This window comes from Vigna umbellata, chromosome 1, assembly GCF_029865625.1.
Source record: "Vigna umbellata cultivar VRB3 chromosome 1, Vumbellata_1.0, whole genome shotgun sequence".
Taxonomy (NCBI): Eukaryota; Viridiplantae; Streptophyta; class Magnoliopsida; order Fabales; family Fabaceae; genus Vigna; species Vigna umbellata.
In genome coordinates, this window is record NC_142165.1 from 13,998,004 (window position 1) to 14,013,598 (window position 15,595).

Below are 15,595 nucleotides of genomic sequence, written 5' to 3' on the forward strand. Positions count from 1 at the left end.
TATCAAAACAAGATTTATTTTCTATTTCTATCTCTCAAATGTATTAAAATAAATAACATCATTAAAATCAATCTCATCATATTATCCATTTTAAAATTTACAGAAAATATACTTTAAAAGATTAAAAAAATAAAATTATATATATATATATATATATATATATATATATATATATATATATATATATATATATATATATATATATTTAAATTTCTTTAATCTTGAGAGAGATATAAAAACAAATTTAATTTCAAAGACTAAGAAAAATCAAAGTTCATATTTGAAACTACATTTTCATTTTCTATATACAACACAAGGTGAACATTCCAATCCAGATAACATCTTTATAAACAATTACTACACCCGAAACCTGAAATATTATAACTTAAAATTTTGTTACAACTTTATCCTTAAAATATGTAAGGAAATTTAAGCAAAAATATTTTAATCTTAACTTTTAAACCATACAAGACTATTTTAAGTATTATAAAATTATTGGACGTATTAGAACATTTTCAAACTCATTTATAAATAAAAAGTGAAAACAGACAACCACCCCAAACATGGCCTTAGATAATGGACGTGATGGTTATGTTGTTTATACCAAGAAAGACAACATCACAATTCGCAGATATGCAAACAAACTCCACTATAGTATACCTACACCCAAGAAAAAAAAAACAAAAAAGGATCTGCAACCAAAATCCTTTTCGAACTGGTAGTAAATATCCTGTTTATGCAACTGAAAAATCTTCATGAAGCAACTTCCCTGAGGTCAAATTTATAGTCCCTAATTGTTCATTGTTGACGATCCAACATTTGCACCACAATATAAGTCTGAACATCCTCCACTTGCAAAGTAAATCGTGCAAAATGGAGACATGTGGGGGGATCAGTTGAACAGCCCTGGGTTGAGCCAATCCCTGCAAACAATAGAATATGTACATCGTATTCGTATGTCAGTCATAGCTTCACAGATAAATAAAATGGTAGGGAAAAAACGAAATGCTGCAAGGAAAAAACACTCACTTGCTAATGTCATCCAAATGATCATCAAAATCTACAATTCCATTCCACTTCTCAGTTGCAATATAGTCCAATAAGACTACATTTGCCGATGGCTCTTTGAGAGAGAAACGGTTTGCATCAGAGGGAACCAACTTCCAGTTCTTAGATGTATCCCTAACATAAAGCTAAACCATAAGAAAAAGGTAATCTTGGTTAATGTAACCAACCAAAAGGCGTCTCTTTACATTGAGGGAGCCATATATCATAAACTTTTGAAACTATAATTATGTATAATGTAGATGCTGGTCTTCTTTTACAACAAACAAGGGTGCTTTCTGAACGAACCATTAATTTTTGTAACTATAAGAAACAAATAACAAGACTCGTTTGTAATTAGTGCAATGTTGGATGAAGCTTTACACCTTTGAGGTTGTACCCTGTATGATCATGCAAAGAGTACACAACATTACTGTTTCATTCCCCCAGTCCTTAAATTGGAAAAATCTTGGAAAATGTTTCGTTTAGCTTAGCTTAGAGAAATAATTGTTTTTTTGCTAGCTTTCCTCACAGAACTTTTGAAAAAAAAAAAATCATCTCCCCCAAAGAGTGGTTCCCAAATATGCTGCAGTATGTTGCAAATCAAAAATGAATACGCCTCTCTTTTGACTCATGAAAAAACAAGAGAAAATGGATCACAACATTAATCAGAAACTTGACTTCTTGCATCCAATCTGAGCTCCACAATGTTACACCATAAAACCCATGAAACCCCACACATCAAGATAAAAGCCACCGATTTCAAGTTAAGCTTTTAGATACAGCAGTTTTGTAAAAAATGAAGAGATTGATGTACCAAAATAAACCCCCAAAACAAAACAAGGGAACCAACAAACATAAGCAAACAGCCAATTGTCCAGTGTTAAAGTGAACTACGGAACTTCGGTCTTGCTTGGATAAAGTTATTCAAACACACTAATAAGAGAAGACAATAAGAAATTAAAATCAATTGAACATCCCCCATTAGTTAAAATCAACTTCTAACCACAGCTCTGGAAAAAGTTACATCGGAAAAATTCTATAAAAGTTAAAACGCATAAGCCAATTTTATCTTATGAGAAGCTCAATCCATTTTACCTTCTTATTTTCTTCTACAGCAATTAATTATAAGTTTATCCAAAAAATTATTATATTCTAGCAAGTTCATAGGTTTTCGTGATTCCATTAGAAAGACGAAGTTCTTTAGTTCATTCACAAATAAGCTTGGGTATGTATATTTCTATGTTTAGATTGACATCAGGGTTTCTATATTATCTAAAGCAGCCAAAATAAAATTCATAAAGTGGATAACAAATAGAAATCATCGGTCATAACAAATGCGGTTTCCAACACTAAAATCGCTAACCTGCATTATGGCACTACGTTCCTTGCTCTTTTTCAAAGCATCAAGCTTCTTGTTATCTAACTGCAAATAATTGAAGAGGAACAAAAGGATGATAAGCAAAATGAGATAATTAAAACCAAAAATAGCAAAAACTAAGAATAAATTCAACAACAAATTAGCAAACTCTAAAATAAAATGCAACAACAAACCAATAGAACGGCGGCTTGGGGAAAGTAGCGGCATATGTGGTCACCGATATTCTTGGCCACACTACCAAGCTCACTGTCATCAGATCTCTCATTCGCGTGAAAATAGCCCACTATGTTCAACCCTTTCGCAGAAAAATATTCCTCTATCTATCTCACAAAATTAGTGTGATTGCAAAAAGGAAAAATCAGCAAACTACAGAGAAGTAAAGGAAAACTTAATAGACACCCATAAGAAAAAAATATACGCCCAGTTGACCAGGTTACACGTTGATTGAGAAAGCATACATCTTTGTGAGTAATTTTGTAAATAATCGTATAGGATCAAAACTGAGTGAATAAACAAAATTGATGCAAAAAGCCCTAGAGAGAGAACCAGAATGAGAGATATCTCCAATTGCGGAAGAAGAGGAATGTGAGAGTGGAAGAGAGGGACGGCATCGGCGATCTCGACGACGTCGTTGGAAGGGGAGATGCGACCGATCAAGATGCCGTTGACAGCGGAGGTTGGGTGTTTGAGGGAGTGAAGCACGAGTTTGATGTAAGCGTTTTGTGCGATCTCGTACCTCAATCCGTTGCTACCCATGGCTAAGATTCTCGACACAAAGGTTTAAGGTCTCTGTTCTGCTCCGTTTCCTTCTGTTTTAATGTCAAACACAAAACATAAGCAGACGCAATCAACTATCAACCGTTGTGGACTTCGCACTTCACCCCAAATTCAAACGACGTCGTTTTGTCACGGTTCTATCCTTCGCAATCCTACAATTGCAATCGTTCATCGGTATCTAAGGTTTGTCAGGCCTGGGTCAGTAGTTCCTGGGCTAGGGCCCAATTATTACACGGACCATGGCCTTTAAAAGATGGGCCTGGAAAAAATGTTGGGAGTATTTTACTATTTGAAACTTAATTGATAGGTTAACCTTTTAGGATCCACTACTGTAGGACTGTTATCATAATCCTACCTTTCTTTCATTCGTCAACTAGTTTGAAACCTTAACATTATATCTTAATTGATGGTATATCCAGGTTATTAAATACAACATTATATATAACTTTATTATTCTTTTAACATTTAATTAAAACATGCATTAATTTAATTTTGAAAAATCTAAATTCAAATATTTGGATTGTATGACTCTATTTTAATTCCTGTAAGATAAAGTTTGAATCTTTATATTTAGTTTATTCAAGTTTAAAATTAACTACTGTTTTTCAAGTTCATTTTTTATTAAAAAGGCTATTGCGCTTTTAAAAATAAATTAAATGATTTTAACCCCCTTTTTTTCACCTTTTGTCAATAAATTTAAATATAAAAATTGGTAACTTGTTACTTTAAATATAGTTTACTTTATACGTGTTATTTTTAATATAATTATATACTTAATAATTTCGATTATTTTTATCCATAAAATACAATCAATATAATTTTGACATTACAAACAAAACAAACACAAGCAACCATAAACTAAAGGACGGTATTTAAAAAAAATATCTTTTATTTTATTGTCATAATTCACAATATCTATCTAAGGACAACCTTTTAACTAGATAGATCAAAATTTAGGTCATTACAACTATTTCAAAAAAATAAACTTTAATGTAAATGTTAAATTGATATATTTTTCAATATGTAAAAAAAAACTAAATTTTATTTATAAATAATTGGATTTTGGTATTTATAAATAAATTGTCATTATATTTATAATGATAAATTTTATTCACATTAAAACAATTAAAAAGTTATAAACAATATATGAATAAATGTTAAAGAAATGAACATTTAAGTTTAACTGAACTTTTAAAAAATAACTTGTAAGGTGAGATTTTCAACATACCTCTCGTGTCTAAGCATAATGTAATAGTGGACATTAATGTAAAGTGTGATAGGAGTCTAATAACGAATGGAACAATAAACATAATAAACAATAAACTTCATTCTGATGAGTTTTAATTCATACTTTTGATGCCATGTTATCTCATGCCTCTTTATTCACGAGACATTAATATAACTATTGTTGTACAAATTAAGGAAAAGTTACAATCAATTATCTCTCGCTCTTTTGTAAAAGGCGGATATTGTTTTATAACAACCATTGCATGTGAGTTTAATTAACTTAAATAGTTACTTGGATATTTGGGGTTATTATCCTAGAAGGATGTGATTGTGTTGTGAGAGCAAATCAACATTACATATAACTCAAAATATGATTTTTCATGAAAGAACAAAATATATTGAAGTTGATTGTCACTTTGTCCTCAATAAAGTAACAATTTATATCACTTTTCCTTCACATGTTCGTATTAAGATACAACTAGCAAGCATTGTAGCATCTCATTTTAATAGCATATAATTACTGAAAGAAATATCACACCATTAAGATCACTGATCAATAAAGATTCTTATAGAAGACTCAGACATTACATGCTACGAGCCAAGATGGTCCACACACACAAAAAGAACATACTAATAAAAAAAATGGACAAAAAACTAAGTTACTCTATTTGAGAAACTGATCAAACAGAAATAAAAAATTTGCCTTAAGGATCACCATAACGATCTCTGATATTCAATATATAGTTAGAAAATATATGAAGAAGGAAGAGAACTATAGAAAAAAAATGTTTAGAGAAATAATATGTTTTTAAAATAATAAAATTCATTTATAAGAATTTTATTTATACTTTAAAATATTATTATTAAAATAATCGATTTTCATCATTTTAAATACAATTCTAAAATATAATCTTTTTAACTTTTACAAATATTTTTATAAAAGACAATGAGAAATACATTATTATAAGAATCTCTTATGTTTCAAGATTGAAGATGTTAAGTTAAAAGGATATTGAAATCTATTATTTTATTTTATTATTGCTTTAATGTATGTTGCAGAATCCTATAGTGTATATTTATATTGGTAACTTGATGAATAAAAGGACACGAGTTTTCTTAAAGTAAAACCTATTAAAAAATTATAAATAGACAAATATGTATATAAGATGCTATGTAAGGAAATTATACAATAAAAAAAATTATATTTAGCTTGATATAGAAAACATAAAATATAAGATTTTTTTAAATAAATAATTTCTAATACATATATATATATATATATATATATATATATATATATATATATAAATTTAAAGATTTAAATTAGAAGTAATTTATAAATGTTGACTTTATAAAACCATGTAATTGCAGATAAATGTCATTTGTAACAATAATACAGCTGTTAATATCAGTTAATATACTAACACATAAATGTTTGATCAAATAATAGTTTTACATATAAACTACATTAACTACAAAAATCATTAGTTTTCAAAATATATCATGACCAACAAAAAAATGTCATTTAGTTTATAGAATTATTAGTATAACATTTAGTTAATTAATTCCCAATATCTAATATTAGTATAAATGAAATTTAATTTAAAAATTAATTGAATATCATTTAATAACACACTTGCATCATGTAATAAATGTGAAGTTGTGAATTTCAAATGTAAAATATTACATAGTTAATCACAGTGTAGTAATATTACAGCGTGATAAGAAGTTAATATGATAATTTACTACGAATGGTGTTGAAAATGTAACTTAATTTAATTTTAAATTATTTTTTTATAATTAAATATGTTAAATATTTCTTTCTTCATTTAATTATTCACTGACATGATATCGACCATGTAATTTTACTTTATTTTAAATATATTCTTATTGAAATTAAATATACTAAATAAAATTTGTAGTTCAATTTAAAATACGTATACGAAAAATTTTAAACTTATTTCCCTCCTTATTTGTAATTTTTAAACTATAAAAGTTAAATTAGACTTTCAAGACTCATTAATCTTGAGCCAGTTATATGAAGTCTTGATCACTAAATATCTTTTACGTGAAAGTAATTCGAACCTAAAAAGTTTTAATAAGCATAAACGATTTAGGAAAAATACCTGTTGAACACCCTTTCTCATTTACCAATAATTAAATCAATGTTAATGATTGATTAATGGTAAATAAATATACAAACATTTTAGCCTTTATCATTTATCAATACTAATTAATTTTATTAAATATCAAATCCCTTATGTTGGAAATGAATTAAACAAAATACACTTTAAGTAGATTTTAAATTTAGATGATTTCGATAAAATTAGTTCAGTCAAGACAAACTCTAATTTATAATTTTGAGATTTCATGTCAAAAAATAGATTTTAATTAATATTTTATCTTATAAAATTTGTAATCACGTTTTAATCAATATTTTAGACAACATAATCATCACGTTTAAATACGAACCAACAGAAAAGAAAAACCGAAAACTAATAATAAAAAAAGAAAACAGAATTATTATAGTAAAATTTTTACACTTTCCATTATTATACTTTTAAAAGTAAATGAATAATCAATCTTAGAAAAATTAGCCAGCACAAAATTCTTTAATAAAAATTTGGTGAAAAAGTACTAGAATTAGTAAATTAAAATAGAGGTAAAAAAATATTAACAATTTTTGTCGACAATATTAATTATTATTATTATTATTTTGTATGATATTTATATTTACAACAGTGTGTAAAATAGTTTACTTAGATTTATATCTAATATTACATTTAAATTAAATTGATTGTATATGGTTGTCTGGGATGGTGTTTTAATAATAATAAAATAATGAAACGGTGTGTGGCAAAGAAAACCCTAGTTATGAAGTTGTGGTAATTATTATTTAAAATTGAAAAAAAAAAGAGTAATAGGTACAGTAATGGAATTGGCGTATATTAATGATTCAAAGTAAATATTGTGTAAGTGTGTGTGTGTTTGGGTTGTAATAAAAAAAAGTCTGAGGAACAGAGAGAGTGTCCCTCCTTCCTTCGTTGCTGTGTTACAGACAGAAAGATGAGCGGCGGTGGTGGCTCTTCCACTTTTAGGGTTCCGATCCCAAACAATGTACGAAAAACCATCCAAGACATCCGCGAGATCACCGGCAAGCAGCACACCGACGACGAAATCTACGCCGTCCTCAAAGAATGCTCCATGGATCCCAACGAAACCGCTCAGAAGCTTCTCTATTTAGGTCCCTTTCACTTTTCCCTCTTTTCTTCTCTTCTCGATCCACTCTCTCTCTCTTTCTCCTCTCTCTCTATGTCTTTCGATTCCTACTCTTTCTCTTCATCCACGAATGGAGACACTACTTCCCACTTTTCTGAGCTTCACTTTGAGTTAGCGGTGCTTTCCGAAGTTGAGTTCGACTTTTCACAATTTGTTTTGATTTAACTTGTTTTATTTTGCTGTTTAGCTTTTGTTTGATTTGTTAGGAGTTGAGGGGAGTTGCGTGTGCCTCTTTGGACATTGAGATATTGATTTTTAACTGTTCAATGTTTGGGAGCAAAGTTTTTTTATTTTTTTTGTAAACCAGTGCTTCAGGGGGTTAAAAGCTGTCTTTGTAGGGTTTTGTTTTTGCGTTCAATGGTTTCTCTCAGGCTACCGCTCACACGTGTTGCTCAATGAATGGCTTCAGCACTCTATCTACGCATCCTAATCATTTAGGATTTCTTGAAAAGAGATGTGATTTTGGCATCTTTGAGATTCTCTTCTTTTTTAATGTTGAGTTTTTATTTTTTTGTTCACAGATACTTTTCACGAGGTGCGAAGGAGACGTGACCGAAAGAAGGAGGTAAGATTCCCTCTCCCTCCTTACTCGCCCTGCTTTTTTATTTCAGTTGGTTTATTACTGCCCTTGAAAGTTTAATTGCTGAAACAGATTAGTTTTGTTGTCTCAACTGTTAGGAGCAGACGTATACTTCTTCTGCCTTTGAGTTGATCGATTGAAGTGGATGTATCTTTTACCTGTTTGTCCAGTAAATTGAAGTATATTAATTATCTTGATTGTTTTGAGCTGCTAGGAAATAGTTCTCATTGTGTCATGAGTTGCCATTCTGTCATCTTGTGAGCACTGTGATTGACAGACTCCATGTTGAGATTCTTGTAGGTCGGTTGCTATGGGTTTGAATGTCTGAATAGGTCTGGTTACTCTGGGTCCGTGATTCCTGCCTGTTATGACGTGTGGGATCATCCAATAGTATTATTTGCTAAGTAAAATGACTTTGGTCTTGTTTTTTGATTACGTATATATGTTTCCTTTTATCTGTATGTTCTGTAATTTTATATGTCCTGTTATAAGTAAATGTGCTTGTATTGCCCCATGGTTCTCTCTTTAATAATTTTTATTGGCCTGAGTGATTTAAGTTTATTGTTTCAGGGATTGAGCAACAGGGTTTCTGACGAGCCTAGGATAAAGCAAGGTGGACAAGGGAGGGGGGGAAGGGGTGCTTCAGGAGGATATTCCTCTAACTTTCCTGGTACCATCTCCCCACCTTTTTAGTGACTTTTGGGCTTTATCATTAGTTTTGTCTCTTCGATTATGGATATGCTTTTCCACTTATGGATAATTTTTTCAAGATATTAGCACAGTTTCCCTTCCAAAAATAACTTGTTACTGAGATCTTTTTAAGACTATTAAGAATTGTGCTTTTATTTTTGCTGCTTGTTGAGCTCTATCACACCCTTTTTGAACCTAGCACGGCACTATGAAGTACCTTTTCTACCTTTTCATAGCCATCATTTATATTTTTATGCTTTTCTTTTTCCATGAACCTACTTTAGTGCGGAGACATCTCCTATGAATCTGCACATTTCTTGCTAGTTTATTAGTTTGTCAGTTTCACCATCTTGCAAATGTCTGTTGTTAGATGGTGGTGGTGGGAGGAACATAGCTAATCGAAGGGAAAATGGAGTCAATCACATTGCAGAGAGAAGTCACAGTCCCTCTACTCAGCCTGTATCGCAGAAAACTAAGACTACTACCACATCTCAAGTTACAAGGTAGCAATTTTATTTTTGTATTTTCCTTAATTTGGTTTTTTGTCAGATTAATTATAAGTATGAGAAAATTTATGTTGGAAAGAAATTGCATTTATTTGATAAAAACAAGGCAAGACTCTAAAAGAAGTGAAAATAAGACTGATGAATGGCTTCACTTTTATTGTCTTTTTTGGCTAAAATTCTGACCGAACCTCACATTGAAGTCATGCTTAAAATTTTATGTTAAACAAAAAAACATGGTAATAACTTCAATGACCGACCAAGAGAAGAAGTAATGTAATTTTGATTATAGATAATTAACTTGCAATCAATTTGATAATATCTTAGATAACTCTTGGATTGCCAAAATACAATATATCTGAAGTTGTTTGTTGGTGTGATGAGAAATACACCATTGGTAATATTGACATGATTGTTTATTCTTTTTTATCGTTAGATTATCCTCTTTTAAATATTTTTTCTTCAACTGTAGAGTTTCAGCTGTTGCACCTCCTGGTGCTGCAAATCAATCCAATGGGAAGTCTGTTCACGTGTCTGCTGGTCAATCTCCCATTGTTAGTGTACCTAAAAGTAGTTCAGCTGGTAATGACACTGGCTATGAAGAAAGTGTCCAACCTCTAGCTGCTGCTGTTGCCACACCCTCTTTCCTTACTCAAACCTTTGGCTTAGTTACCAGTACCGACCAAGGAAAGTCTTTGTCAAGTTCTGATCAACTTCAAACTTCTGCCATGGGTGTCCATTCTTCTTTGGATCCTGTTGTAGCATCTTCTGTCTCCCGGCATTCCGGTGTCAGTGGTGCAATCAACAGGGAAGTTGGAAGCAACCGGATATCCACTGGACCAAATCATGTTAAAGGAAATAAACTTGTTCAAGAAGTTAGTGATTTATCAGCATCCAAGAATGATAAATCTGGGTCTGTGAGTTCTACAAGCAGAACAAATACCCCACAGAAGTCAAATGAAGTTGAACATAATCGGTTATCTGAGCCCTCACAACTTTCATCTCCATCCCCAAATGATTCATTGAGGCCATCTTCTAGTTCCGGCAGCCAGCCACCTCTAGGTAAAGTTTTCTTTTGTATCTGTTTAATCTTTTTAGTAATAGGGTTGCTTCATGTTAAATTTCCTTCTATATGCTTTCTTGTCATAGTTGAAGTATTCCTTGGTTTTCTGATCAAACAATTCTACCATATGGATGACAATTTAAATTTTCAGAAGAGAAACTGAAGTAAAGCCCACAAATATTGGAGGGCATAAATCAGGGGAAGAACCTTTGAAACTGTTCCTGAAGGCATTTTAAGTTAGAGGCAGGATGACTGAGCCTATAATTTAAATAAGCATGTCACTTTTATGGGTTCTGCTTTTGTGTGCGAACACCCAAATTTTAATTGCTTAGATACTGTTCCATGTTGGAAGGAATCAACCTAACAAAATCAATATTTGTATTTTTTTTACATATACTTTTCAACATATATCTATTTATATCAACTTAGAATGTCTTTTTGTGGGCTCACATATGTTTATGAAACAGCTAATATCACAGAGGTTTCAACTTCAGAAGCTTGTGTGCAATCTTCAGCGGAGTTAAGGCAACATGTTACATTTCCAAACCATTTCCAAGTACCGGAGGCTTTAAAAAGTGGTCTGACATTTGGAAGCTTTGATACCTTTAGCCCAAGTGAAAAATCTAACAGTGGAACTGATGGGGACAATAATGCTTCTCGTGCTCTTGAACCTTCACCAGTGAGTGATGAAGCGGCAACTTCAAGGTTTGTAATTCATATGCTTCTCATGTGCTTTTTCTATGCATATCAAATTACAGATCCCTTTTGTCATCTGTGTGTGCTACACATGCTTGTATTTTCTTTTATGCCCTATATGGCTGGATTATTTTAGCTTTGTGCTCTTATATCAAACTTGTTCACCAGCAAAATAACTATAATCAGCCTAAAAGCTGGTGCTATGGAGATAATATTTCTACCTTTTCCAACTCCCTTTGGCAACCATAAGGCTGGGTTATTATTTATTTCGTGAATTATTTTGGCTGAATTAATTGGTTATTCTTCCTGTTAACAAAGGTATTACTTGTGTCATGGTGTGCTCATGTAATTTTTTTTTTCAATGGTATTTCTTGTCTTGGATGTAGCAACCAAAAAGCATCATTAACTTCACAAGGGGATCGTCTTGATTATCCACATTCTTCATCTTATTTGATTGAAAAGACACCAGCTACAGAAGGCAATTCTATAAATGGTGCTGACACAAAGGTTGATCAGCCAAAGAAGGAGGTTTTGTTGGCCCCCGAGGCCCCTCAACTTCCAACTGTTCAAACCCCTCAAAACTACGGTTTGAATTTCATGTCCACCATGTTAGGGACTCAGCAGGTTCAATTTGAGGGAACTGAGCCCCAGGCACAAGATACATCTCGTTTTTCTAACTTTGTTGTAAGTTTCTTAATATCTTCCACTGCTTAAAACCTTTTCTCCCTATGCTTGGATTTCATGGTGGTCTTTGATGTTTCTCTTGTCTAGAGTCTACCTAGCTATCAGTACAGTTCCCTTTGTAAACTCATGAAAATCAGCTTGGATGCTGTATTTATTGGATAGCACTATGATTCATTATCTTTCTCTTTCTGCATTAAATGTTTTTACCAAATATTGGCAACTGTAAAGATGAATTTCAACTCCTAACCTATGCATGGTTTCAGTATTGGCCTATGATTTAGAACCTATGTTGGAATGACCTAGTAGTTCAGTGTCAATTATACATATGGACTTTTGTGCCATCAGTCAGGACTCAAGGAATTTGAAGTGAAATTACGAGACTGCGCATTATCGATGTCCCAAGAGAAGAAAATAAAAATAAAATGAAATAGAAGAAGATTAGCTTATAAGTTAATTTATAGGAACTGAAGTCAGATTTTTAACTTATGCACAAGCTAGTTTTATCTTATGAAGAATCTTGTTACGATTTTCCTTATTTTTCTTTTACTAGAAGTGTTTATGAGGAAATTTACCCAAACAGACCCCAAAGAGTTGTGAGAGGCATGAAAAATACTTTGTTCAAATTATAAAATAAAGTAATGAAAGTAAAGTTTTCCTAGGTTGGCTTATGAAGCTTGTACAGTTTGATAGATAGCTAGTTGATATTGATTGTATTGGAACACTTTACTGCTTACTAGAAGTGTTTATGAGGAAATTTACCCAAACAGACCCCAAAGAGTTGTGAGAGGCATGAAAAATACTTTGTTCAAATTATAAAATAAAGTAATGAAAGTAAAGTTTTCCTAGGTTGGCTTATGAAGCTTGTACAGTTTGATAGATAGCTAGTTGATATTGATTGTATTGGAACACTTTACTGCTTATATGGAACCTGATGATCTGGAGTATTGTTTTTACATCCAACATATTATCCCGATGAAAATTGGCATAATTTGATTTTGAATTATGGAAACATAATCTTCTTTGCTATTTTTTAGAGAAGTTTCAGTGAAGGTTTGTCTAGCTTTCTGGTGTGTTTTGTATCTCTGCACACCCCATCTTTTATCCCCCTAATTCTGTGAATACATAGCCCTGCTTAATATCATTGCCAGGAAGATATTAAACTTAGTGCATTCTATACTGGAATATGTTGTTTGCCATTGGTTTTTATCATTAGGAACTTGTATGCCTTTCTAAACACTAGAAATTACGTTTAGTAGGAGTGTAATTGATATGCAGTGTTGAGTAAAGGTTAGGTTTTTGCGCAATCAACCAATTAGAAGTTATCTTTGGCATTGCTTGTGAGATATCATAAAGTTGACAGAATTTACCGCGGGTAACATTTAGTAATTGAATGTCGGGTCAATAAAACTTCACACTGTCAATATGTATGTTGTTTATTCTTTTAATTATGACTTCTCTATTCATGTTGCAGAATGCAAGTTCTCAGGCTGTGTCCCCTAGCCCAACCCCACCCTTACAGAGTTCTATACCTGTGCCTCCACAATCAGTTTCTATTTTCAGGCCACCCTACCCTACTAACTTCTTCCCTTATGGCCACTATTACCCACCAATTTATGTGTCTCCCATACACCAATTTTTAAGCCACAATGGTTTCCCTCAACAGCCATCAGCTGGCAACATGTATCTACCAACAGCTGCTGGCATCAAATTCCCACTCCCCCAGTTCAAGGCAGGAGCAAACACAGGAAATGCAGGGCATATTGGAATTCCTTCTGGGTCATTTATCCCTCCACCTGTAGGTTATGCGCCAGGACAAACAGTTAGTACCGGCAGCTCCACTGGAAATGAAGATCTTGCTGTGTCACAGTTAAAGGAAAACCAGATCTATACAACAGGACAGCTGGTTGGTTTATTTCCTTATTAATGATCTTTTATTTCACCCATGCATATTTCTTGATAAACTAGGAAATTTTGTTCCGTTCTCTGTTCCCTGGCTTTCTACAGTATCTATCTTTTCCATATGTTGGCTTCATCAATGCATGTCCTTTTATTGTGGTCCCATGAAACGAAATTTATGGATTCTCCGTAGTTTCTAGACAATCACATTTATGGTTTTGTTGTGGTCCCATGTCCCTTTATATTTCTTTTGTTGCAGAGTGAAGGCTCTGCAGTGTGGATTCCTGCTCCAGGCCAAGACATATCCAGTTTGCAAGTTAATTCTCTTTATAACCTTACCCCTCAGGGACAACATCTCACCTTCCCCCCAACACAGGCTGCTCATGGAGCATTTGCTGGTATCTATCAAGCAGGACAGGCAGTAGCTTCACCTTCAACCCTTTTGCAACAGTCTCAAGCTGTGGCTGGGCCTGTTGAAACTGTAGGGCCCCCTTCAGGATCTTATCAGCAACCTCAGCCTGCGCAGATCAATTGGAACTCTAATTTTTAGGCTGGTAAACATCTTCTTGGTGCGATAATGTTGATATGCACACTTGATGTGCTCAGATCCAGGGAAGTATGAATGAACACTGGCCTGATCTGAAGTGTAAATAAAAATGCGGCCAAAGAATGAGAAAGGAAATTAGTAACTGTTTTTGGTGGAGATTTGGTACTAACGATTTTGAAGGGTGCTAGTCGCAGGTTTTCATTTCCTTTTTTTTTTTAATTTTTGAGCCTTATGCCTATTTATCCCCCACCTCTTCTTTTACCCGAGAGAACATCTAGTTGTTGCTATAAGAAACTTGGTAATTCCTAGTGATAATATACTAAGCCAAGAGTTGGTAGGTGAGATTTACCAATTTTTCCGTTCCAATTTCTCACCTGTATATTACATTTTGATATCAGAGGACATTGAAATTATACAGTTTTATTTGGAGCATAAGAATTGTACGATTATATTTCTTCAGTATAACATTTTAAGTTTTTCACAAGCCTCAACCTTATCTCGTCTTTTTATGGATTTTTTTCTGGCTCTGTTGACTTCCGAAATCTTGAATTCTGTTTTCTAACCAGCGTGATTCGAATTAATTTTTTTGGTTTCCGTAGTATTGCTTAAGGTGATTTTGGTTTCGGATATTTAGTTTGTACAATTTTGTATCACCTTGATTTTAGACTATTTACTGAATTGTTATTTTGGCATTTGTATTAACTATATGTGCAAAACTAAGACTTTTAATGAGAAAAGAAACGTACAAGGAAAAAAAAAGTAGAACAAACATCCCATCTTCCCTTTACTCTTCCAAGTTGACGGATTCCACAATTGTCCCGATTTCTTATAATGTGGAAAGTTTAAAGTGTTATTAAAGGCTCTGCATATATTATCGTATAATGAAATTAATATCAAATATACACTAGGTTACATGATTATAGAGATTTTTAGAATGTTATTTGAAAGTCAGAATTTAATTATGGTAGTGAGAACTTTTTGCTCCATTTTATTGTGTCGTTTAATTTTTTAAATTGACTGTTATTTACTTGTATCGTTGTAATTTTATTTCAACATCATCCTAAATAAATAATCCCACAAATACAAATTCTTTCATTGTTTGTCATAAACTAAATAGGTGAGAGACAACGTTGCTGAACAATTATTAAAGATTGTTTCTGCAAGAACTAGAATAAATTATCTTGATTTTAACGATATAGTTGCATAACTTTTTATTTTACCTTCTTTT

General features: G+C 32.3%; 2 protein-coding genes across 2 annotated transcripts; one reads left to right on the forward strand and one right to left on the reverse strand.

Annotated features, from left to right (window-relative positions):
* Nucleotides 1-502: 502 nt before the first annotated feature.
* On the reverse strand, nucleotides 503-3,317 carry LOC124844537 (ER membrane protein complex subunit 8/9 homolog). The gene is made up of 5 exons (XM_088096389.1): nucleotides 2,972-3,317; nucleotides 2,599-2,745; nucleotides 2,411-2,470; nucleotides 1,030-1,193; nucleotides 503-923 (listed from the first exon to the last, which is right to left on the reverse strand). The coding sequence occupies exons 1-5, from the start codon at nucleotides 3,179-3,181 to the stop codon at nucleotides 893-895; spliced, it is 612 nt and encodes a 203-aa protein (XP_087952515.1). The 5' UTR covers nucleotides 3,182-3,317; the 3' UTR covers nucleotides 503-892.
* A 4,079-nt stretch (nucleotides 3,318-7,396) lies between these two features.
* LOC124845958 (GBF-interacting protein 1-like) lies at nucleotides 7,397-14,851 on the forward strand. The gene is made up of 9 exons (XM_088096394.1): nucleotides 7,397-7,673; nucleotides 8,230-8,273; nucleotides 8,859-8,958; nucleotides 9,349-9,481; nucleotides 9,954-10,543; nucleotides 11,012-11,249; nucleotides 11,627-11,924; nucleotides 13,396-13,827; nucleotides 14,080-14,851. The coding sequence occupies exons 1-9, from the start codon at nucleotides 7,496-7,498 to the stop codon at nucleotides 14,368-14,370; spliced, it is 2,304 nt and encodes a 767-aa protein (XP_087952520.1). The 5' UTR covers nucleotides 7,397-7,495; the 3' UTR covers nucleotides 14,371-14,851.
* Nucleotides 14,852-15,595: the final 744 nt, after the last annotated feature.